The sequence below is a fragment of the Medicago truncatula genome, chromosome 8 (genome assembly GCF_003473485.1).
Source record: "Medicago truncatula cultivar Jemalong A17 chromosome 8, MtrunA17r5.0-ANR, whole genome shotgun sequence".
Lineage (NCBI taxonomy): Eukaryota > Viridiplantae > Streptophyta > Magnoliopsida > Fabales > Fabaceae > Medicago > Medicago truncatula.
The window spans coordinates 29,335,660-29,359,580 of record NC_053049.1 but is presented as its reverse complement, the minus strand read 5'-3'; the positions used below and the strand labels follow the sequence as shown (position 1 = coordinate 29,359,580).

General features: G+C 30.4%; 2 protein-coding genes and 2 long non-coding RNA genes across 6 annotated transcripts; all 4 read right to left on the bottom strand.

Moving 5' to 3' along the window:
* Nucleotides 1–3,603: 3,603 nt before the first annotated feature.
* LOC25501308 (uncharacterized) lies at nucleotides 3,604–5,295 on the bottom strand. The gene is made up of 3 exons (XR_003007625.2): nucleotides 5,138–5,295; nucleotides 3,931–5,035; nucleotides 3,604–3,827 (listed from the first exon to the last, which is right to left on the bottom strand). It is a non-coding gene; the product is annotated as an uncharacterized lncRNA (long non-coding RNA).
* A 1,116-nt stretch (nucleotides 5,296–6,411) lies between these two features.
* On the bottom strand, nucleotides 6,412–7,149 carry LOC112417399 (uncharacterized). The gene has a single exon (XM_024773033.1). The coding sequence runs from the start codon at nucleotides 7,147–7,149 to the stop codon at nucleotides 6,412–6,414; it is 738 nt and encodes a 245-aa protein (XP_024628801.1).
* Nucleotides 7,150–8,784: 1,635 nt separating this feature from the next.
* On the bottom strand, nucleotides 8,785–10,601 carry LOC25501306 (uncharacterized). Of its 3 annotated transcripts, none has more exons than XR_005643401.1 (6): nucleotides 10,442–10,601; nucleotides 9,683–10,340; nucleotides 9,520–9,595; nucleotides 9,320–9,419; nucleotides 9,118–9,221; nucleotides 8,785–9,006 (listed from the first exon to the last, which is right to left on the bottom strand). XR_005643401.1 is itself a non-coding variant. In XM_013590493.3 (6 exons), exons 2-6 carry the CDS (start codon nucleotides 9,685–9,687, stop codon nucleotides 8,975–8,977), a joined length of 321 nt encoding a protein of 106 aa, XP_013445947.2. In that variant the 5' UTR covers nucleotides 9,688–10,340; nucleotides 10,442–10,601; the 3' UTR covers nucleotides 8,785–8,974. The 3 variants fall into 3 exon arrangements, 1 of the variants encoding a protein (XP_013445947.2); XR_005643400.1 differs by having other exon boundaries at nucleotides 9,324–9,419; XM_013590493.3 differs by having other exon boundaries at nucleotides 9,316–9,419.
* A 5,049-nt stretch (nucleotides 10,602–15,650) lies between these two features.
* Nucleotides 15,651–16,126, bottom strand: LOC25501303 (uncharacterized). The gene is made up of 2 exons (XR_003007626.2): nucleotides 15,999–16,126; nucleotides 15,651–15,897 (listed from the first exon to the last, which is right to left on the bottom strand). It is a non-coding gene; the product is annotated as an uncharacterized lncRNA (long non-coding RNA).
* Between the last annotated feature and the right edge of the window lie 7,795 nt (nucleotides 16,127–23,921).

The following is a 23,921-nucleotide window of genomic DNA, read 5'->3' as shown; positions in this document are numbered from 1 at the left end:
CTTTTCTCTATTCTTACCCATTTTATTCGTATTTGTAATGTCGGAAATTTTCGTCGTTTCAGACGAAATTTCGACAAAGAGGTTACTTTAAAGTACCTTATTTTTTGATTCCGAGTAGGGCCGTCTTCTCTCTTTATTTTCTTTTTATTTCAGTATTCAATTTCCATCTTTTATTAGTTTCAATTTTAATTTTGATTTTAAAATTGGTTACTTTTTTTTATGTATTTAATAGTTTATTTTCTGTTTTTGTGCTATAATGTCAATGAGTCCGAAAAATCCCAGCAAGGGTCCAAAAAAATATTTTTTTCATACGCCTCATATTCAGATAGATAGGCAGATTCATAGGGTCAAATTTTTGTTTCCAAATCCACTTGTTTCCTTTTTCTCTTCAACCCTAATGCTATAAAATAAAAACCTGCAAAAAGAAAAGAGGAGGCTGCACTTTACACACTGACACCGTAGCCGCACAGTCAAACTCAAGAACCCTAATTCTCCCAAATTTTCAGATCTGTTCAGATCAAACATTTTTTTCCATAGGATTTCTCCAGAATCTCAAGAACATGTACACAGTGTTCATCACCATACACTAACAGAAACGGAACCAAAGTCACATTCAAATCCAAGCTGATTCGGAACTGAGCAGCAAGAAGGAACAAAGCTTGAACCGGATCGTGAAAGGAGAAGAAAGTGATAACTGAATCGAACCGGCTGAACCGGAATACATACCGAGCCAAACCGGATCTGAATCGTAGAGGAAGAGGTAAGCCGAACCGGTACGAGAAGTAACAAAGGGTAAGAGTTTTGTTCATCCTTTTTTTTCGAATTTTGTTTTGTAGATCTATGTAAATCCGTGTTTTGTTTTGAAAATTTGTTTTAAGAATTGAAACCAGCACGCAAAAGGATGTTTAAAACTACAAGAAATTTTTTAATCGGAGTAAGTTTGAACTCCGGCGCGGTGGTGCCACCACCGGCCACCGCGCCGGAAAACACTATCTCGCCGGAGAAGATGATATAAGGGGGCGGCTGTTTGTTTTGTTAAGAGAGAAGTGAGAACAATTGTTTAGAGAGAGAAGAGAAATGTTTTATGTGTGTTTTTTTGCTGATATTTGATTTTTATACTCCTTTTTGTTTGAACAATCACGTGCACCTCCTTGTTTCTATTATCATGTACCTATTTTGTTGGAACCGTTGGATCTACGATCTGACGGTCCCTGCTTCACTGTCATTTTATCCCTTTTTTAGTGTTTACTCTATGTGTTTTGTGACCCTTGGATCATTTGATCCAGTGGCTGTGATGATACTTCCTGTGATTAGATGTAGACCTTCTGATTCATCGAACGGTCCAGATCTATCCAGTCTGAGCCCACTATTTTTTTAAAACTCACTGCTGTTACTTTTGTCACCACTGTTTTTACTTTCTGCACCTTTTTGCTTAAAATTTTCTAAAAAAGTTTACAAAAATATTTTACTTTGTGTTAATCATTTATTTACTGTTTTTTTATTATTGTTATAGTATATTTGTATTAGTATTTTGAATCATCTCATGCACGTTTAATTTTTATCATTTTATTTTATTGTTATTATTTTTAGTGTGTATTTAGGAATTTGATGTAACATAATCATGCATTTTATTTTCCTTGCTATTTACATTTTTGTTTTAGCATGTATCTAGGTTCCTTGTAAATATCCATAAATGAGAATATGCACCGACACATACACCGACACTTCACATTTATTTCTTGTGACATTATGCCATTACGTTAGCACGTTAGTTTAGAAAAAACCATTTTCCCAAAAAAATCAAATATGCAAAACTTCAAAAATATTTTTCTTAATAAACCTTGGTTAGTAACCCAAGTGTTTTTTTTCTTTTATTTTCTTAATCAAATGCTTAATTGAATTAATATTCATATTATACTTGATTTTCTTGTAATTAAAATTTGACCAACCTCACTTTGTTTTTTTTGTTTTTTTTTTTCTCATGCCTTGAGGCCTCTTATCTCTTCTTAAAACCATTTTCAAAAAAAATATTAAAATCAATCCAACCCACCAAAAAGAAATTTTTTAGGTGAACTACATTGGTTTTGATCCCTTTTCTTTAAGGGTATGTAGGCATAGGATTTTTATCCTTCCAAATCAAATAAAAATAACCAAAAACATACTTCTTCTCCCTCCATTCTTTCACTTAGACTTTTAGGTAATAATTTTCAAATAAGCAAATCAATTTAGCACAAGGTAAATTAGGTAAGAGGTTCCTACGGAATACCGTAGACGCTTAGGGTGCTAGCACCTTCCCTTCGCGTAACCAACCCCCGAATCCAAAGTCTCGATAAGGGTTTTTACTCATTTTTTCCCTTCCCACGAATAAAAATCGAGAGTTCAAAGATTGACGATTTAAATCAATTAATGGTTTGATATCCGAAAATCACGAGCACAAACATCCATTTGAGACAACTCTTGTGACAATTTCTTTTCTCTCTCTTTTCATTGGTCAAAAACAATGGAGAGAAAAAAGAAGAGAGATAATAAGAGTATAATGTGAGAATGAGAGAGAATGTTGTCAAAAAGTTGTCATAAAGTGATTGTACAAATATCATTTCTCATTTTTTTATGTTGTGGACAATAAGCTTTAGTTTTGCATGGAAAATTACCAAAGTTGTCAAATAAGAAAAAAGGAATGTTACTAAAAGGTGACATAATATTGTGTAAAGAAAAACCAGAAAAATAAAAAAAAATGGTGTGGAAACATACTTCTAACAGGAGGAAGAGGTATAAAAAGAAAGATGATGAAAGCATAAATTAAACAAACATGTGAACCAAATCCATATTTTTCCTCGTATGCATGTAATAAAAATTGTTCTTTTTTATCACTTATAAGTGTAATTTTCTTGCTTTGTTAGCGTCAATTAAATAGTGTTTATCACTTCGTAATTGCTAGAAGCCATTTATTAAATTGAAATCTAATATAAAATTTGTCTAATTAAAATTTATCCTCAATAACTCAATCATTTGACCTTTTAACCTGAGTAAAGATCTCAATTAAGATTCTAAACGATCATCAATATATCGATATATATATATATATATATATATATATATATATATTACATTTTACCATTTTGTAATAGATAGGGAACACAATCATAAGAGAAATAATAGTGATAAATTAAAAAAAGTAAATTAGTTATATCAATAACCCTAGAGGAGGTGACAACACATTATTTATAAATTAAAAGTACCATAAGATTAATTCTTTCCAACATTTTATATAAAAGTTAATACATATCAAATGTGAAAATTGTATGAGTTGAGTGACAACACTATTACGAGTTTGAATATGAATAACCACGAAAAATATTCATCCTAATAATCTCAACATTTTCAGTTGAGTTAGGCCTTACAAACCTTTCCAATATTTTTCTAAAACCATACTAAATTTAGAATCAGAATAAACAATTAATCTTGATAATGATATATCGCATTTATGTACTAAAGTACCTTATTGTTATTTTTCAACGACACTCTTTCTTTTGATATCTTTTATATACAAACTAAACTATTAGCATATAATAAGAGTAGTTGTAATAATAATACTAATATACGTTTCATCCATGGAATATATATCAAACTTTAAAGTAAATTATAAAAGTTGAAACATTATTATAATCATTATTACATACAAGTGAAACTATATGCTTAGTGGTAACATAACTATTTTTAAAATGGATGTTCTAAGTGTTTAAAATGACGACAAAAACCAAAAATGCATTCCGCGAAGTATTTTCTATGTTGTGTACAATCTGCTTTAGTTTTGCATGGAATGTCACCTAAGTTGTCAAATAATAAAAAAAAAGAATATTACTAAAAGGTGACATAATATTCTGTAAAGATAAACTAGAAAAATAAAAATTGGTGTGGAAAATAACTTACTTCTTACAGTAGGAAGATGTATAGAAAGAAAGATGATGAACGCATAAACAAACATGTGAACCAAATCCATATTTTTCCTCGTTTGCATGTAATAAAAACTATTCTTTTTTACACTTATAAGTAAAATTTCCGTGCTTTGTTGGCGCCAATTAAATAGTGTCTATCACTTTATAATTTCTAGAAGCAATTTATTAAATTGAAATTTAATATAAAATGTCTCTAAGTAAAATGTCATGTTTATCCTCAATAACTCACTCAATTGGCCATTTAACCTTAGTAATGATCTCACTTAAAATTCTAGAGGATCATCAATATATCGATATATATATGTCAATACGTCACATAATTATTATTATATATATATATATATATATATATATATATATATATATATATATTACATTTTAGCTTTTCATAATAGATAAGGGACACAATTGAAAAGAGAACTAATAGTGATCAATTAAAAAAATAAATTAGTTAAATCAATAATCCTAGAAGAGGTGACAACACATTATTTATAAATTAAAAGGATCATAAGATCATTTTTTTCCTACATTTTATATAAAAGTTAAACAAATCAAATGTATAAATTGTATGAGTTGAATGATAGCACTATTACAAGTTCGAATATGAATATCCAAAATAAAATTATCATCCTAATATTTTCAGCATTTTCAGTTGAGTTAGGCCTTACAAACCTTTCCAATATTTTTCTAGAATCAGAAGATAATGATATATTGCATTTATGTATTAAAGTAGCTTATTATTATTATTATTATTGTTGTTGTTGTTGTTGTTGTTGATGACATTATTTCTTGTGGTATATTTTATATGCAAAGTTAACTATTTGCATATAATAATAATAATAATAAATAATACATGTTTCATCCATAGAATATAAACAAACTTTAAAGTAAATTATAAAAGTAAAAACATTATTATGAACATTATTACATATAAATAAAACTACATGCTTAGAGATAACATAATTATTTTTAAAATGGATGTTCTAAGGGTTTAAAATGGCGACAAAAACCAAAAATACATTCAGCAATGTATTTTTTATGTTGTGGACAATCAACTTTAGTTTTGCATGGAAAGTCACCTAAGTTGTCAAATAAGAAAAACAAGAATGTTACTAAAAGGTGACATCATATTGTGTAAAGAAAAACTAGAAAAATAAAAAATGGCGTGGAAAATAACATACTTCTAACGGGAGGAAGAGGTATAGAAAGAAAGATGGTGAAAGCATAAACAAACATGTGAACCAAATCCATATTTTTTCTCGTATGCATGTAATAAAAAATATTCTTTTTGATCACTTATAAGTAAAATTTTTGTGCTTTGTTAGCGTCAATTAAATAGTGTTTATCATATCATAATTTCTAAAAGCCATTTATTAAATTGAAATTTAATATAAAATATCTCTAATTAAAATGTCATGTTTATCCACAATAACACTCAATTGACCATTTAACCTTAGTAAAGATCTCACTTAATATTCTAGACGATCATCAATATATCGATATATATGTATATATGGGGTTTGCTAGGATACACCCACTAGTTTTTATTAAGGTGTGTTTTAGCAAAGATAAAACTAAAAAGTTGTTAAATACACCTTAAGGTGAATGTTGCCAAAACACACCTTCTTAAAAATTAAGTGCGTGTATGTTAGCAACTCCTATAGGCATTTACTATAACACACCCACTTATTTTCTAGAAGGTGTGTTTTAGCAAGTTATATCTAAAAAGTAGTTAAATACACCCTAAGGTGTAGCTTGCTAAATTACTCCCACATAAAAATTATTGGATGTGTTCTAGCAAATCCCTATATATATATATATATATATATATATATATATATATATAGACACACACACATACAAGCCAATACGTCACATAATTATTTTTTAGTTAGACCTTTTATATATATATTATTACATTTTAACTTTTCATAATAGATAGAGGACACATTTCAAAAGAGAACTAATGGTGATGAATTAAAAAAATAAATTATTAGTTAAATCAATAACCCTAGAAGAGGTGACAACACATTATTTATAAATTAAAAACGCCATAAGATCATTTTTTCTACATTTTATATAAATGTTAATACATATCAAATGTGGAAATTGTATGAGTTGAGTTTCTTTTTGTTGCTGGGCATGAAGAGAGGACAGGCTTCAAGAGGCATCATCGACATCCCAACTAGGTTGGCACCTCGGGAAACCTCCATCCTACGCCGCCAAACTCTAAAAATTTATTAAATAAAGGGAAAAATATGTACAAAAGGAGGGGGGGACTAGGCCAAAACCCTCCAAAGAAAAAGAACGGAAAATAAAAATAAACAACAGTTTGCTAAAAGCTAAGGAAACCTATAGTTAGGCAAACCAACTCTATCACGGAAGAAATCAAGATGTAACTCCGTCGGGAGTGAGCTGATCCCAACAAATCCCTGAATAGCATGTCTCATATTCGCTACCTATCAGCACAACAATTACCTTCGCGAAAAATATGAGATGCAATGATCTGAATGCCAAGACTACAGGCATTATACCATCTGTTCCGAAGCAGCAAAGGAACTAAAGAAGGATTCGAAAAAATTAAAATAGCACTTGAGGAGTCACTTTCCAACCAAACATTTCGCCATCCATGATGAGCCGCATGCTCCATAGCTAGAATGAAAGCCAAGACTTCCGAATGGAACACAGAAGCAGCACCGATATTACCAACGAAAGCACCAAGAAAAGATCCACGGGAGTCCTGAAAAAGGCCCCCACAGGTACGGTAGTGTGCAGGCATCGTGAAAGAATCAAGTAAAGTAGAGTCTGTGTGCAAGTACTTCCCCACCGAAGCTTTACTCAACATGACCACCAAGGAATGAATTTTCACCTTTGCGGATTGAACATTAGCTGCATTAGAAGAAAATCGGATAGAATTGCGCGATAGCCTAATAGTGTGAATCGTATGAATGACTGCTACAAGGAATAAATCTACAATCTGAGAAGAGCACCGAGTAGGAATACAAGAAAGGAGAGAGAGCGTTGAAGCACACTCTATCACGCAATTGAGCTTTCCACCCAGCCAAGTCCAAAGTTCCTTTGCAAACGGGCACTGAAGAAATAAATGATACGAGGATTCGTCGGTATTCAAGCAAAAGCAACAAGCCGAAACTATAATACAACCCCGCGTCCGAAGATTCTCATCTGTAGGCATCGATCTTTCTATGCACTAAACGCCAAAAGGTAAAGGAATGAGAAGGAGGTATGCACCTCGTTCAAATTAAGTCCACCCAAGGCAAAAGAGGATGAGGAACACATTCTTTGATGATAATGTACTATCTGTAGAATATTGTTTCTTCAAAAGAGGATGAGGCGGCTTTAAGAATGCAAACGCATTCTCATAATTCTTCAAATATTGTTTCTTTTTTGTTATAATTTGTTTCTAACAAAATCAAAAAGAAATTCTTGTGTACTTATTGTTATTAGTAACCTTTGTTGAAAGTTGTTTTTGGAATTAAAATTATGGTTACAAAGAATAGAGCAAGGTTTGAACTCTTTAAAGAGTCCTATTCAAAGAGCTAGGTTTAACAAATAGAAACAAAAGAAGTTTTGTAAGCGAGAAAACATTCACAGGCACTATTAGTGGAGTTCAAGAAGAATTAGAGAGAATAGTATGGATTAAATTGAATGGTTTGGCACGGGATGCTAATTGCTCTATGGCGGTTGAATTCTTTGCAAATGCTTATCAAGAGGATGATAATGACCCAATGTTTGAAACAATGGTGAGAGGAGTCAAAGCTAAGTTTGATGAAGATACATTAACAATTGCTTGGCACAAAGGCTCCTTTAAGGAGAATTAGAAAAGATTTAGGAGGAACTTTGTGTTGAGAATACACCGTGGTCAAAATAAACCAAAGGCTTCCTACCTACAAAATTTGGCTCAAACTACATGAAGCCTTTAACTAGATGGGCAACTTTCTTTGTTCATACACTCGAAAGTTGTTGGAATTCATCCGAGTTTCGGCTAGTAAAAGCCGTGGGAGTTCAAACTATATTGAAGGGAGAAGAAATTAATTTGGTAAGACTCATTGCTAACTTTATGGAGGATTTCTAATGAGACTAAAGATACTTTCACACTTGGGCAGTGTAGTATTATTCGATCCTTATGCAAGGACGCGGGGGTCGATGTGATGAAAAATGATATGGTCTTAAAGAAAGGTTCAAACATGAATGAGAGATGTATGGATAGAATAAAAAAGGAACTAGAAAAGAGAACAAGAGAGGAGAGAGTGGTGTTATAAACATCTAATAAGGTGGACAGTGAACAAGAAGAATGAATTCAAGATGAATACAACAACTTGTCTTTTAGGATGGCAAATGCACTAATGGATATTAGCAAAGCTATTAATTATCCAACAAGTCAATTTGAAGGCGATGAATATTGGAAGATGCTATGAAGAAAGCAAGAGAAGGACCTTCGACATCATCTTCTTATGAGAAGTACAAAATGCCCCCTTTAATAGCACTCAATTTGGCTCTTAATAGCGCTTCCCAAGCGCTAAGAAAGCCTCCGTTATAATAGGTCAGGATCCTATAATAGTGCTTTCCAAACGCTATTAAAGAGAAATATGTCAATAGCGCTTTTAGGAAAGCGCTAATATAACCCTATTCTAGTGCTATTAAAATAGCTTTTCTAACAGCTGTTTCTTAGCATTTTCTGGGAAGCGCTATGTTATTCATACAGGGGATTCTTAGCGTTTTATTGAAAGCGCTAATAAAAGTAGCGTTTTTTTTTTTTTTTTTTTAAAAAAATCTGTAACCAAAACTGCTACAATAAGATACTGAAATATGAATATAGCAAATTACATTCATGATAATCTCAATACAAATTGATCATAAACTTAATCCTAAATGTCATGATACTAGTCAATCCAAAGTTGCCAATAAAAAAAAGCTCCTAAAAGCAGCCACAATTACAAACAAAAAAACACCTAAATTTTAGAGGACTTGTGACGAGCTATATAGTCCAGCACAACCAATTACAGTGTAAGTCTCTGAGCAATATAGTCTCCTGTGTCATAAAATTAATTAACATAAAATTTCCAGTACAACCAATTGCAATTTAAAATAACTCAATTAAAAAATGCAAATGAAAATTGTTGGAAAAGAAAATGAAACTCACTAAGATACTCGACCATAAAGGTTGCCCAATCCTCCTCGACCTCAACTAGCTTATCTTTAGAATAAGTTTTACATTTGTAATCTCCATTTGTAATCTCCAAAGTACTTCAAATATAAAAGTAGCAAAAAATTGAGTTAGAAAAAGAATGCCTAGCTATATATATATATGATTACAAATTAACAGTATATTAAAACTCACATACATACATTTTCGAGGATCATGTCTTGATTTGCCAATATTATCTCTTTCATAAATCGCATTACAAAATAGCCACAGTCAATGCCATTAGTTTGCATAGGACACTGGAAAAAAAATTACATAATTGAAATTTAATCCGCATGATGAATTAAAAATATCATTGATTACGTTGTCAAAAAAAATACCATTGATTAGAAAATATACCTTTATTTCTATCCATGGGATTACACTTGACTTTGATTTTAACTTGGGATGAAGGCAACGACAAATACACATGGCACTATCAAAATTAAATCAACTTCAAATGAGTAATAGCACTCAAAAATCATACTTATGTCAATTATAAATCAAAAGAATCAATACTCACTTCATGAACTTTTTCAGTTGAATAATCAATAAAAATATTCATCCTAATAATCTCGGCATTTTCAGTTGACTTGGGCCAGCCTTACAAACCTTTTCAATGTTTTCTAGAACCATACTAAATGTAGAATTAGAAAAAAAAACAATTAATCTAGATAATCATATATTGCATTTATGTGTTAAAGTAGCTTATTATTATTTTTCAGTGACATTCTTTTATGTGATATCTCTTATATGCAAAATAAACTAATTACATATAATAGTAGTTATTATTTTTCAGTGACATTCTTGTATGTGATATCTCTTATATGCAAAATAAACTAATTACATATAATAGTAGTAGTAATGGTGGTAGCGGTAGCAGTAGTAATAGTAGTACGAATAATAATAATAATAATAATAATAATAATAATAATAATAATAATAATACACATTTCATTCATAGAATATAAACAAACTTTAAAGTAAATTATAAAAGGAGAAACATTATTATGAATATTATTACATACAAATAAAATTATATGTTTAGAAGTAACATAATTATTTTTAAATTTAAAATGGATGTTCGAAGGGTGTAAAATAGCGACAAAAACCAATAATGCATTCAGCGATGTAATCTATTTGCTGTGCACAATCATCTTTAGTTTTGCATGGAAAGTCACCTAAGTAGTCAAATAAGAAAAAAAGAATATTACTAAAAGGTGATAAAATATTGTGTAAAGAAAAACTAGAAAAATAAAAAATGGTGTGGAAAATAACATACTTCTAGCAGGAGGAAGAGGTATTGAAAGAAAGATGATGAAAGCATAAACAAACATGTGAACCAAATCCATATTTTTTCTTCGTTTGTATGTAATAAAAATTATTCTTTTTGATCACTTATAAGTAAAATTGTCATGCTTTGTTAGCGTCAATTAAATAGTTTTTAGTACTTCGTAGTTGCTAGAAGCCATTTATTAAATTGAAATTTAATATAAAATATCTTTAATCAATATGTCGATATATATATATATATATATATATATATATATATATATATATATATATATATATATATATATATATATATATATATTACATTTTAGCCTTTCATAATAGATAGGGACACAATTCAAAAGAGAAATAATAGTGATGAATTAAAAAAAAAAAATTAGTTATATCAATAACCCTAGAAGAGGTGACAACACATTTATTTATAAATTAAAAGTACCATAAGATCAATTTTTTCCAACATTTAATTTATATAAAAGTTAATAGATATCAAATGGAGAAATTGTATGAGTTAACTGCCAATACTGAAAAAACTACTTTATATCAAGAGTCTAACTAGTGCAAGTATACATTATCTCAAGTAATAGTATAACAAGAACAAAATTTTGTTTGCATAAAAATAAAATAAATCATGAAAAGTAACAACACTTAAAATAAAGTTGAAGACAATAAAAGTTGAAAAAGTAGTAAAATACTTAAAAGATCTCAAATGACAAAGCATGATTAAGAACAATGAATTAGTTATTAACATTGGTTTACGAAGATGTTTGATCCTTGTTAAATTCTTGCAAAATATTCAATGTTTTGTTGGGATGCCTTCATAAGCCAAAGAAAAGTCTCATCTACAACCTTCCTTCTTGTAGGGTTAGAAAGTTCTCTTATTATTCAGAATTGGCTTCTCCCCATCCAATATGGGTAATACTACCAAAAATATGGATTGGATGGATCTTTATTAATATTCATTGGTTGCTATCCTGCAACGGTAGAAGCCAAATACCCAATAGTATATTAGTACAAAATAAAAAGTTCCCCTCTTGTTAATAATTGGGTTCTCCCTATCCAATATGAGTAATACGACTCAAAATATGGATTGGATGAATTTTTATTAATATTCATTGGCTGCTTTCCTGCAACGGTAGAAGGTAAATATATAATAGTATTGTAGAACAAAATAAAAAGTTCTCCTCTTGTTGTAATTGACTTCAAAATGTCATGTTGTATCACAACTATTTAAGGGACTTATACTTGCACATATGTAGAAGACATGCCATATTTCTCTCATGGTAAGGACTTACACTCGCAAATAAGTCTTAGAATGTAACCATCATACTAAGAATCCCTAATTTCTTAACTAATCTTGGGAAAAATACATAAATATTGATTCTGGTCAAAACAAGATGTCAACTTATAAACCCTAAACTAAGATGGATTCAATTTATAATCGAAAAAGAATAAGCACAATCAATGTGTAAATTAAATATAACTCAAATCATACTGAATAAATGAAATCATGGATTATAAAATTCCAACAAATAAAAAAGGTTCATCTTAGAACTAAAATCTTTAGGTGTTTAGATACTCATGGTAACTAAATAAAAAATCAAGGAAAAATATAACATACTCGAGAACAATCAAAAGGAGGTTGTAAACCACTCATCATTGATGCTCCTTTCGTCTGCCTTTGCCTTTAAACTACCAAGATTCTAAATGAATTATTTTTCGTGAATTAAGGCTCTTAAATTAGCATTTTCACATTGTGTTTGCCTTCGGTTATCGGTTATCGGTTTTTCTCTCTACATCCGGGGCGCGTGGCCTCATGCACAGAGGCTAAATTGTATTTCCAGGAAGGCAATGGTTGGGGCGCATGGCCCTGATGCATTTTCTGATTTTTCTTCATTCTTCAAGTGTTTTTCTTCCTTGACATGCTCTTAGGACTTGGGGCCGAATTTCCCTAACTTGACTTGTCTTCAAAACCTTTGCTTCTCTTGATTCTTTAGCTTCCTTAACATCCATGATATGTGTTGCTTTGTCGAATTGCATGATTTAACCATAAAAGACTCAAAAACACCTATTTAGTTATCTGGTTAGGAAATAAATAGAATTACAACGACTAAAATCAAAAAATTCTCAAAAACATGAGCAACTCAATCTAAAACCACTATAAAGTCTACAAATGCATAGAAACATACTCGAAAACAAAGCTAAAAACATCATATGATCAGGCGTAGTCATTAACCATCCTATTTAACCCCCTACTTGAGATAAATGATCCCTTTGCCTCCTCCCTCCCTTGCAAGATAAATAACCATCCAGCTTACCATTAAGATAATTAGAAAATTTGGCAGACAAGAAATTGGTTTTAATCCAATTAAAAAAAATTAAATTGAAACCAAATGCCCTCAAAATATGTAACAAGAAATCTTAATCCTGGGTGTAAAAATCTTTCTCGGTAACCATTTTTCAAAGCAATAATACCTCCAAAAGACCTATTGTAAAGAAAATTAATTGCTTTCCGTAAAAAAAAGAATTTTAATTGACTCATATGCAAGAAAGATGCAATCAAAAAATTCCCTTCCATCATTGTTGATGAGAAATAATAGAAAGAACAACTTGAGCTAGTCTATCAAGAAGTATTTTTGTGATGACTTTGAACTTCAAATTAGCCAATGCAATATGTATGTATTGATCAAAAGAGTCTGCTGCAGTAAACTTAGGAATTTAGATAACATTTTTGGCCTTCATGTTAAGCATGACCCAACTATATATGAAAAATTGCTACATGGCAATAAAAACATCTTTCCCCACAATCTCCAAATATGTGTGGAAAAATAAAGCACCAAAATGATCAGGACCTGGAGCACTATATTTATTCATAGAGAAAACAACATTGGAAACGTCATCCGTATTTGAAAAAGTATTTAACATCTTATTGACATCATCACTCACCAAGTTAGGAATTCATGATTAAATTTTCACCAAGACAAAGAAGTGAATTTTGTTTTGGTACCACACCTTACCTTTGCAATTTTGTGAAAATATGGAGTATTTCTATCACCCTCAATGTGCCACTTAACTTTAGCATTTTCCTACCAAAACTATTCCTCAAATTTAACAGCCTTGTCAAATTCAATCATAGCAAGTTTCTCCTGGTCCATAAGTGAATCCGAAAAACCTATCGTAGAAATTTGATTTTGGATAGATTCCGTATTTGATGCAGCCACTTTGATTTTGTTCAAATCTTTCAAATTATTCTTAAGTAACTTCAGATTTTCTGTTCAAATAAACATCCGACGACCAACAATATTAGTGTTCTAAGAATCTTTCACAACATTAATACAATCATTGTGAGACGCCCACATATTTAAGTAATGAAAAGAGGAAACATATTTGATTTCATTGTGTTGGAAATCAAGTAATAAAGGATAATGATCAAAATTAGATTTAATGAGAGTACAACAATTAGAAGATGTCCAACTATCAATCCAGATGTATTATAAACAACTTTATCAAGATGCTTCTTAGTGTGACAAGAACCTCTTCTCCCATTAGACCAAGTAAAAGAAGCACCTCTAGTGGAAAGATACAAATGATCATTGGAATTCATCCATTCCTGAAATTCAGATTTTCTGCAATTTTCCACCATGGGAGCCTCCTTTGCTCCGTTTCTGGACCCTAAACTCACCAAAATCGTCCCTAATCATCACCATATGATTTCCCTATCATTAGAACACCAATTCTTCATTAACCTACCCGATTATCCACTCTTTTCACCGTTCAGTTCTATGGTTCACTTTACCCTGTGTTATTTGTCTCGAATTTTAATCTCTCAACAACAATTCAAATCCCAAACACAATAGCCTCATCAACAATCTCATCGCCGTCACAACAACACTCATACTTCGACACCTTTACAACTCGAAAATAAAATAATAAGCCCTAGAGATGAAGAGATTCTCCCCCTTACCTCGAATTATTTGAAAATTTCGGTTTGTGGCTTGACTTCGCTGTCGCTAGGGTTTCTCGTCCTATGCTCCTCTTTTTTTTTCTTTTCCATGTTCAGCAATATTGACTCTTCTAACTCCTAACCTTTCTATTTATATTTGGGCCGGTCACTTGTTAAGATTCTCTTCTCCTCTACTCACTATTCTTTTACTCCTCCCCTCCTCCACTTATTTAAAACTTATATTCTACACCCCCAATCCTAAATTATTTTGTTTCACTACTCACTTCATTTTATTTAAATTCTCATATTACTTCTCAATCATCATCAATATTCTATTTTCTCAACAACAAAATAATTCTCAAGCACAAGCAACATCAATAATAATATTAATAAAAATTTCACTTATTAAACATCATTAAATTAATTAAAAAAAATTGAAAATTGGGGTGTTACATAAATGAAATAAAGATAATGGTTAGAATTTAAAATAAAAAAAAACGAAAATCGGGGTGTTACTTATTAAACATAATTAAATTAATTAAAAAAAATTAAAAACCTTGGTAGAAATGGTTAGAATGAAAATCGGGGTGTTACGTATTCAACAACTCAAATTCATCCATATTTGCCTCTGAGCTAAACTGATTTGCAATGACCTTTTCAATGTCAATAACCAAGCTATTTTCATGAAAATCGTCACTCGTTTTATTTCTTTATTTTGTCTTGAGATTTTTCATTGCCGAGAAAGCTCTCTATATATTTGTTATGTTATTATCTATTATGGTCCAAATGGGGGCAAAAGAAACACTTGTGTCACAAATTTTATGTATTAAAAATATATTAAAGATATAAATTACATGCATCATCTTATGTGTATTGTTACGGTTTTTAATGTGTATAATAAATTATTTGTATGAACTTATGACATAAAAACTTAGGTTTAACTCTTTCAATGATTTTATTTGGTTTGCAGACGAAATACCAAACATAATTTGAAAACTCACAAGCACAAGTGTTATATATGAGTTCAAACCTAAGTAACCAAGAAAAATATTCATCCTAAAAATCTTGACATTTTCAGTTGAGTTAGTCCTTACAAACTTTTCCAATATTTTTCAAGAACCATACTAAATTTAAAATCAAAATAAACAATCGATCTACATAATTGTATATTTCATTTATATATTAAATTAGATTATTATTATTTCTCTGTGAATTATTTCTTGTGATATCTTTTACAAGCAAAGTAAAACTATTTACATATAATAATAATAATAATAATAATAATAATAATAATAATAATAATACACATTTGAAGTAAATTATAAAATTACAAACAATATTATAAACATTATTACATACAAATAAAACTATACGCTTAGTGGTAACATAATTATTTTATTTTGGTTTTTTTTAGTCTCTCCAATAGTTACAAAAACCATCAAGGCACTCAATGATGTAATATATATGTTGTGGACAATCAGCTTTAGTTTTGCATGGAATGGTTTCTACGTTGTCAAATAAGAAAAAGAGAATGTTATTAAAAAGTGATATAATATTGTGTAAAAAAAAACTAAAATTATAGAAAATGGTGTGGAAAATGACACACCTTTAGCAGGAGGAAGACGTATAGCAAGAAAGATGATGAAAACATAAACAAACTTAAGAAATGAATCCATATTTTTCCTCGTTTGCATGTAATAAAAATTATTATTATTTATGGCTTATAAGCAAAACTGTTGTGCTTTGTTAGCGTCAATTAAATAGAGTTTAACACTTTGTAGTTGCAAAAAGCCATTTGTAAATTGAAAATTAATATAAAATGTCTCTAATCAATATGTCATGTTTATCTCTAGTAACTCACACAATTGACTACTTAACCTTAGTAAAGATCTCACGTAAAATTCTAAATAAACATCAAAGTTCGTTATTTATTTTTTTCTTGCAAGAGATTCAATGTTTTGCTAGGATGCCTTCATAAGCATGAGAAACGTCTCATCTACAACCTTTCTGTTTGTAGGGTTGGAAAGTTCCCCCTCTTGTTAATAATCGGGTTCTCCCCATCCAATATGGGTAATACAACTCAAAATATGGATTGGGTGGATCTTTATTAGTATTCATTGTTTACTTTCCTGGAATAGTAGAAGCTAAATATGGATTTATCACACTGACTTTTAAAGATTTCAAAGGATTTTATGTGATTTTAAAATTTCAAAGGACTTGATGAATTTTAGGGGAAAAAGAACAAACTTACAAGCGTGAATGATAAAAATAATGAACAAATAAATTCTAGCATTTGAATAAAGAAAAATAAAACAAATAAAAAGTTCTTTTACTATTGATTTTCGAATTTTAAGAATTTTTATGGATTTTATAAGATTTTAAGGGACTAAAAAACACTCTAACACACTATTCTCAATACACATTTTTTATTTGTTAAAAATGTTATTCCCACAAAATCCAATTGTACATATTTAAAATTATGTCAGCACTTACAAATCTTTCAAAAAAATATTGTGTCAGCCACTACAAGTCGGTCGAATTTACACGAGTTTACCGAGTGTTAACTCAGTCAAACTCGTTAAACCTTCTGATTTTACCAGAAACCGAGTTTACCTCAGAGTTAACACGATTTTTGTACCTATAAACATAAACTCGGTAATCTCGGAGAGTTAACACTCGATTTGTGTAACATTGATTACGACATACTCTCTATAATAATATTCTCAATACAATTTTTTATTTTTTTATGAGATAGAGAGAGGGAGAGAGGGGGGATGAGAGATGAGAGAGAGAGAGAGAGAGAGAGAGAGAATGGAGATGTAGAGAAACGAAAAGAGAAATGAGAGAATAGGGAGGGGAGAGGGAGAGAGGGAGAGAGAGAGAGAGAGAGAGAGAGAAAAGAGAAGAAAGAGATAGTAACTTTTAAAAGAAAAACAATCTCAAGAAATCTTATTTTTTTCTGAAAGACTTTTTCTTGTTAAAATTACACTACAAAATCCCACAAAATCCATCAAAATCCAATTTATTAAACAATACTTCGAAATTTGAATGATTTTGAATACCACAAGACTTTTTTTAAGTGATGAAAAGTCTTGATTGAATACCTCAAAGACTTTTTTAAAATGACAAAGAGTCTTGATTGAATACCACAAAACTTTTTTTAAGTTGCAAAAAGTCTTGATTGAATACCACAAAACTTTTTCATAATTAAAGTCTTTTAAAATCTCATAGAATCCTAATCCAATACATCCCGTAAGAGTATGATTTAATATAACCTAAATTTAAAATGAAATCATTTTTATTATTTTTGAATATACGAGTTTACAAATAAAATAAATAAATTGAATTGCATTGCATTGTTTAAAAGATCAACAATCTTGGCAACATCGTCAAACATGATGACAAATTCGGAAAACAAAGCATTTCAAATGATAGAATATTTAGTTATCGTCTCCACATAGATTTTCTTTTTCTAATGGGAAATTTACAAAACTTATACTTTAAAACTATAAATTAGGGGAATTTGAAAGATTGTTTGATTGCAATGCAAAGTAAATGAATTTTTGATTTAGATGTTGAACGTTGTTAGGATTCTTTGAATCTCCTCCATCTCTTTGTTCAATTAATGCATGTTCTAAACCAAATATGACCTAAGGTTTATATAAATGATGGTTAACCTCGTTGGACCTAAGAATCTAGCCCATCCGGAAGTTGCATTCTCCATACTTATATACCATAGACTTTTACCCTTAGATGTAATTGACTTCATAATTTCATGTTGGTCCACAACTATTTAAGAGACTTATAAGTGTACATATGTAAAAGACGTCATAATGTGATCTTTTTCTTATGGTGTCGGGACTTACAATCGCACATAAGTCCTAGATTGTAATTATCATACTAAGATCCCTAATTTATTAACTAATCTTGAGAAAAAATACATAAATATTAATTCTATTTAAAGTAAGATGCCAACCTATACACCCTAAACTAAGATTGATTCAACTTACAAGTAATAAATATGTAAATTAAATATAACTCAGATCATACCGAATAAAAGAGATCATGCATTATAAAATTCTAACAAGTAATAATAATGATTTGTCTTAGAGCCTTAATCGTTAGTTATTTAACTACTCATGGTAACTAAATAAGGAATCAAAGAAAAATAAAACATACTCAAGAACAATCGAAAGGAAGTTGAAAAACACTCGTCTTTGAAGTTCCTTTCACCCGCCTTTGCCTTTAAACTACCAAGATTTTAAATAAATTATTTTTGGTAAAAAGAGGCTCTTAAATAGGCATTTTCACACTTTAAGTGCCTTGGGTTATTAAGCTTTTTGATGGAGTAAATCCGCAAGTGCACAGTTTACCAAAGTAGTAAAAAGAGATTATCGTTCCAACAAGGAGTTGTTCAATTCGATTAACTTTTATTGATGATTAGAAAAGAGTTTCAGTTGCAAATTTGTGATTTTAACGGTTTAAAAAGAATAATAAAAAAAAAACGTCTTGGGATTATTAGTTCATCTTGATGACAAACCTTTCACAAACCAAACCCTAAACCTAAAACTTTATATTGGACCTACTTTCTAAAGACAAGTTTCTCTTAAGCCTATCACATCTCCTTTCGGTTTCAGTGAGTGTGTTCCTCTAGCAACCACGCCTATTCTCATGGTTGATTGCTATTAGAATCCTTGAAGAACGAAACTTTATTTGTCTCAAGGTTTGCTAGACTATTCTCATGTTTCACAATCCTTGTCTAATTTCACTTGTTCCAATATCAAAACTTCTTCTTTCGATGCTTTGCTTTGATATTTGTGATGATGAATTAACAAGTACTAACCCTCCGTTGTCGCTTTATGAGTTTGATACTTGTTAATTCATTATAAAAACGATGAAATTAGATTAGAAAGTAGATTTATCTAAAATTAGGGTTCGAGTCTTGGTTTGATTAGGATTAGGTCATTAGACTCATCCAACAATCCCAAGACACAAGAAGAGTCTACTCACTCATGTTCATCGTAGACAAGGAAGAGAAGAAGAAGAACATAAAATAACAAGAAAATAAAAAAAGAACTTTTATTAAAGAAAACAATTGTCACTATTGAATTCCAAGAACAAAAGATGATTTTACAAACTAGATGGCTGCTCTATCTATAGTCTAACATTGACTTGAGCCCCAAGAATTAAATCACTAAAGTGTTGCACAAGAAAACATGGGCTCTAGGTCAGAAATACTAAAATACGCAGCTTGTCGAAGAAGCAAAAGCTGCAAAAGGACAATATGGGGCGCACCTATGCTATATTTTGGTACAAGATCTTCAAATTCTTTCTTTTGCTTAAAGACTCAACCTTTTCAAATATTTGTTCCTGAAATAAAATAACTTACGATTGAAGTAAAATAGCTCTAAAATGAAATAAAAACATTAAATCTAAATAAAATAAAGTTAAATATTATATAAAAAACACTAATAATTGACTCATCACTTTTCCCCTACCAGAAACAACAAAAAGTTGTTTTTTTTCTCGCTACAGCTGATGGATGAAATTGGAAAATGCACCAAATCGTAACAAGTAATAAAGTAGTAAGTTCATCGTTCTCCACAGGGATAGTCGTTCAACTATAGTAATTAATAAAATGTATCCTTCTCCACAGGGATAGAATTGTAGGGTTGAATTGCCCTGTCCAATGTAAGATTAGGTTTTTGTGATTCAGATGATTAACGACGATTAGGGTTTCCCTGAATCCCCTGTCATCTTTATTGGAATTATCTTTTAAGAAAACAAACAACTTATGCGGTGCATCATTATTTTAATGAATCCCAACAGTAAAACCCACACTAGTTTCTGTAAATAACTTGTGTAGGACCAGGCAGAGTAGTGTACTCGTTTAGCTAAAGAAAAGTGTAATGACATGGTAACAGTCATCATATCATAAGAAAACAATAAAAAACATACCCTAGAGAGAACAAAAGAAGGAGAAATTCTGCCTTGGAATTCTGATACTTGACCCTTGCCTTCACCATCAAATATTTCATAATGAATAAAATAGTGTTCAATGGTCTCTATTTATAGCATGAGATTGGAAAGATTCATGGTTATTTTCTCCCTCTTTGTTGGTACCATCTCTTGTATTTTCCACATAATGTGAGCTATTCGTTTCATCGTACTTTTGCACATTTTCTGCACCAAATTTTTTCTCATGATCAAGAACATTAGACTTCTCACACTTGTGATTATGTTGCACCCAAGGGTCATTAATAATTGCATCATTTTCTTCCAAACAAGCCGAAGTTTCTTTCAATATTTGCACATCTGAATGCACCACTTAGGGAATCCGATTGTTGCCACCATGAACCTGGACCACATTTTTTATAACTTCAGTTTCTTGTTCATCAATTCTATCTTCTACTTCCTCATCCGTAGCATTAAATAATTCAGATCCTTGAGAGGAGGAATTATCTTCCTGATGATGAGCAACATGCGTATGTAAAATATCATCATTATTATTTTCCATAATCAGAGTTGGGAATTCCCTTTCTACATTAACAACAGGAAAAAAGCTCGATTAGGTTGCTCTTTTTTCAAGGTTTCCTACCCACTGTGATGAACATTGTCTACACTTTTCTTGGCAAATTTAATTATTTTGAAATTAGCATTGTCCGAGGCCACCATTTTTATAGTGATTACAGAATTCTAGAAGATTCTCACAATCTATCCCAGCAAAAAAAGTAAAATCATTTCTCTCCACAAGAACACAATTTCTAAGATCATAAGTTAAATCAACATCAACTAAAATACGAGCTTAGCGACCAAATGATTGGTCAAACATAGATTTATTAGTTATTGCATCTAAATAAATAGGAGTACCAATTCTTGTACTCCAAGACAAGAGTTTCATGTATCCGGGCTTAAGTTCCAAGAGTTGACATATCGAACACTTTGAACATCGTCGAGGGAAGAAAAGGTGAACTCGTGAAAGCCTCTTCCTAAGGATATTACTCCCCATCTGCCCAAAGACTTCCAAAATACAAGTTGTTTTGCACGCAACATTTCTATTTTTAGCGACGGGTCATCCTTTGGCCAAATAATTCGACCATGAAGATTATGTTCACATTTTTCAAGACCTGCAAGATATTCATCTTCAGGAATACTGATGGCGATATCATTCCTTTTGATGCAAAGGAACGATCCTGATTTTGCTTATTTCTTGCAACTGAAACTGGATTAGGGATGATCGAAACCGGACTAGAGGCGAGACGTGGCCACATGAATCGCACCATGTGCATGGAAATTTGACGGAATCAAATTCCACCCAATGAATAAAATTGCAAGAAAAAAGAAACACAACACCATGGATTTGTGTTTGAATCACTGAGAATGACACAGCACAAATTAACACAATTAGAGATAAAACAAAATCGATTGAGAACAACACCAAAGTATCAGTTGGGCAGGAAATGAAACTGTTGTGATCATGTTAGCGCAAGGATATGAAACTATTGTGATCATGTTTTCACTAAGGCTTTGTTTGCGAGTTTTTAGGGGAAGGAAAGGAAAGGCTAAGGAGGGGAAGGGAAGGAAAGGGAGGGAAGGGAGAAAGGAGGGAAAACCTTCCCCTTGTTTGGGAGTTAAAAAGTCAATAAGGTAAGGAGATGGAGGGCTTATGTTATAATTTTACTATTTTACTCTTTTTTCTCATAAAATCAATACATTGTTATACTTCATAATTTAACTTCTAATTTATTCAAAACAACTTCTCTCATGAAAAACAAATTGTTACGATCTATTTTTAAAAAACAACTTATTCAAAACAACTTATTTATAAAAAAAATAAAAATAAAAAAAAAAATAAAAAACTTATTACAATCACTTTTTAAAACCAACTTATTTATACAAAACAACTTATTACGGCCTCTTTTTAAAAAACAGCTTATCATATGAAAAACAAATTATTACGATCTTTTTTTAAAAAACAACTTATTTATACAAAACAGCTTATTATGACCTCTTTTCAAAAAAACAGCTTATTCAAAACAGCTTAATACGATATCTTTTTCAAAAACAACTTATCCAAAACAGCTTATGTATACAAAACAGCTTATTACGACCTCTTTTCAAAAAACAACTTGTTCAAAACAGCTTATTTATACAAAACAACTTATTACAATCTCTTTTTCAAAAACAACTTATTCAAAACAGCTTATTTATGCAAAACAGCTTAATACGATCTCTTTTTCAAAAATAGCTTATTCAAAACAACTTATTTATACAAAACAGCTTATTACGACCTCATTTTCAAAAATCGCTTATTCAAAACAACTTATTTATACAAAACAACTTAATATGACCTCATTTACAAAAACAGCTTATTCAAAACAACTTATTTATGCAAAACAGCTTAATACGATCTCTTTTTCAAAAACAGCTTATTCAAAACAACTTATTTATATAAAACAGCTTATTACGACCTCATTTTTAAAAACCGCTTATTGAAAACAACTTATTTAGACAAAACAGCTTATTACGACCTCTTTTTCAAAAACAGCTTATTTATATAAAACAGCTTATTACGACCTCATTTTCAAAAACCGCAATTTCAAAACAGCTTATTTATACAAAAAAGCTTATTACGACCTCTTTTTCAAAAACAAGTTATTCAAAACAACTTATTTATGCAAAACAGCTTAATACGATCTCTTTTTCAAAAACAACTTATTCAAAACAACTTATTTATGCAAAACAGTTTAATACGATCTCTTTTAAAAAAATAACTTATTCAAAATAAGCTTGTTTTGAAAAAAAGAGGACGTGATAAGTTTTTTTGCATAAATAAGTTGTTTTGAATAAGAGGTTTTTGAAAATGAGGTCATAATAAGCAGTTTTGTATAAATAAGTTGTTGTGAATAAGCGATTTTTGAAAATGAGGTCGTAATAAGCTATTTGGTATAGATAAGTTGTTTGAATAAGCGGTTTTTGAAAATGAGGTCGTATGAAGCTGTTTTGTATAAATAAGCTGTTTTGAATAAGTTGTTTTTGAAAAAGAGGTCGTAATATGTTGTTTTGTATAAATAAGCTGTTTTGAATAAGCGGTTTTAGAAAATGAGGTCATATTAAGATGTTTTGTATAAATAAGTTGTTTTGAATAAGCTGTTTTTGAAAAAGTGATCGTATTAAGCTGTTTTGCATAAATAAGCTGTTTTTGAAAAAGAGTTTGTAATAAGCTGTTTTGAATAAGCGGTTTTTGAAAATGAGGTCGTAATAAGCTGTTTTATATAAATAAGTTGTTTTGAATAAGTTGTTTTTGAAAAGAGGTCTTAATAAGCTGTTTTGGATAAATAAGCTATTTTGAATAAGTTGTTTTTAAAAAAGAGGTCGTAATAAGCTGTTTTGAATAAATAAGTTGTTTTTGAAAAAGTGATCTTAATGAGCTGTTTTGCATAAATAAGTTGTTTTTGAAAAGAGGTTGTAATAAACTGTTTTGCATCAATAAGCTGTTTTGAATTAGTTGTTTTTTGAAAAGAGGTCG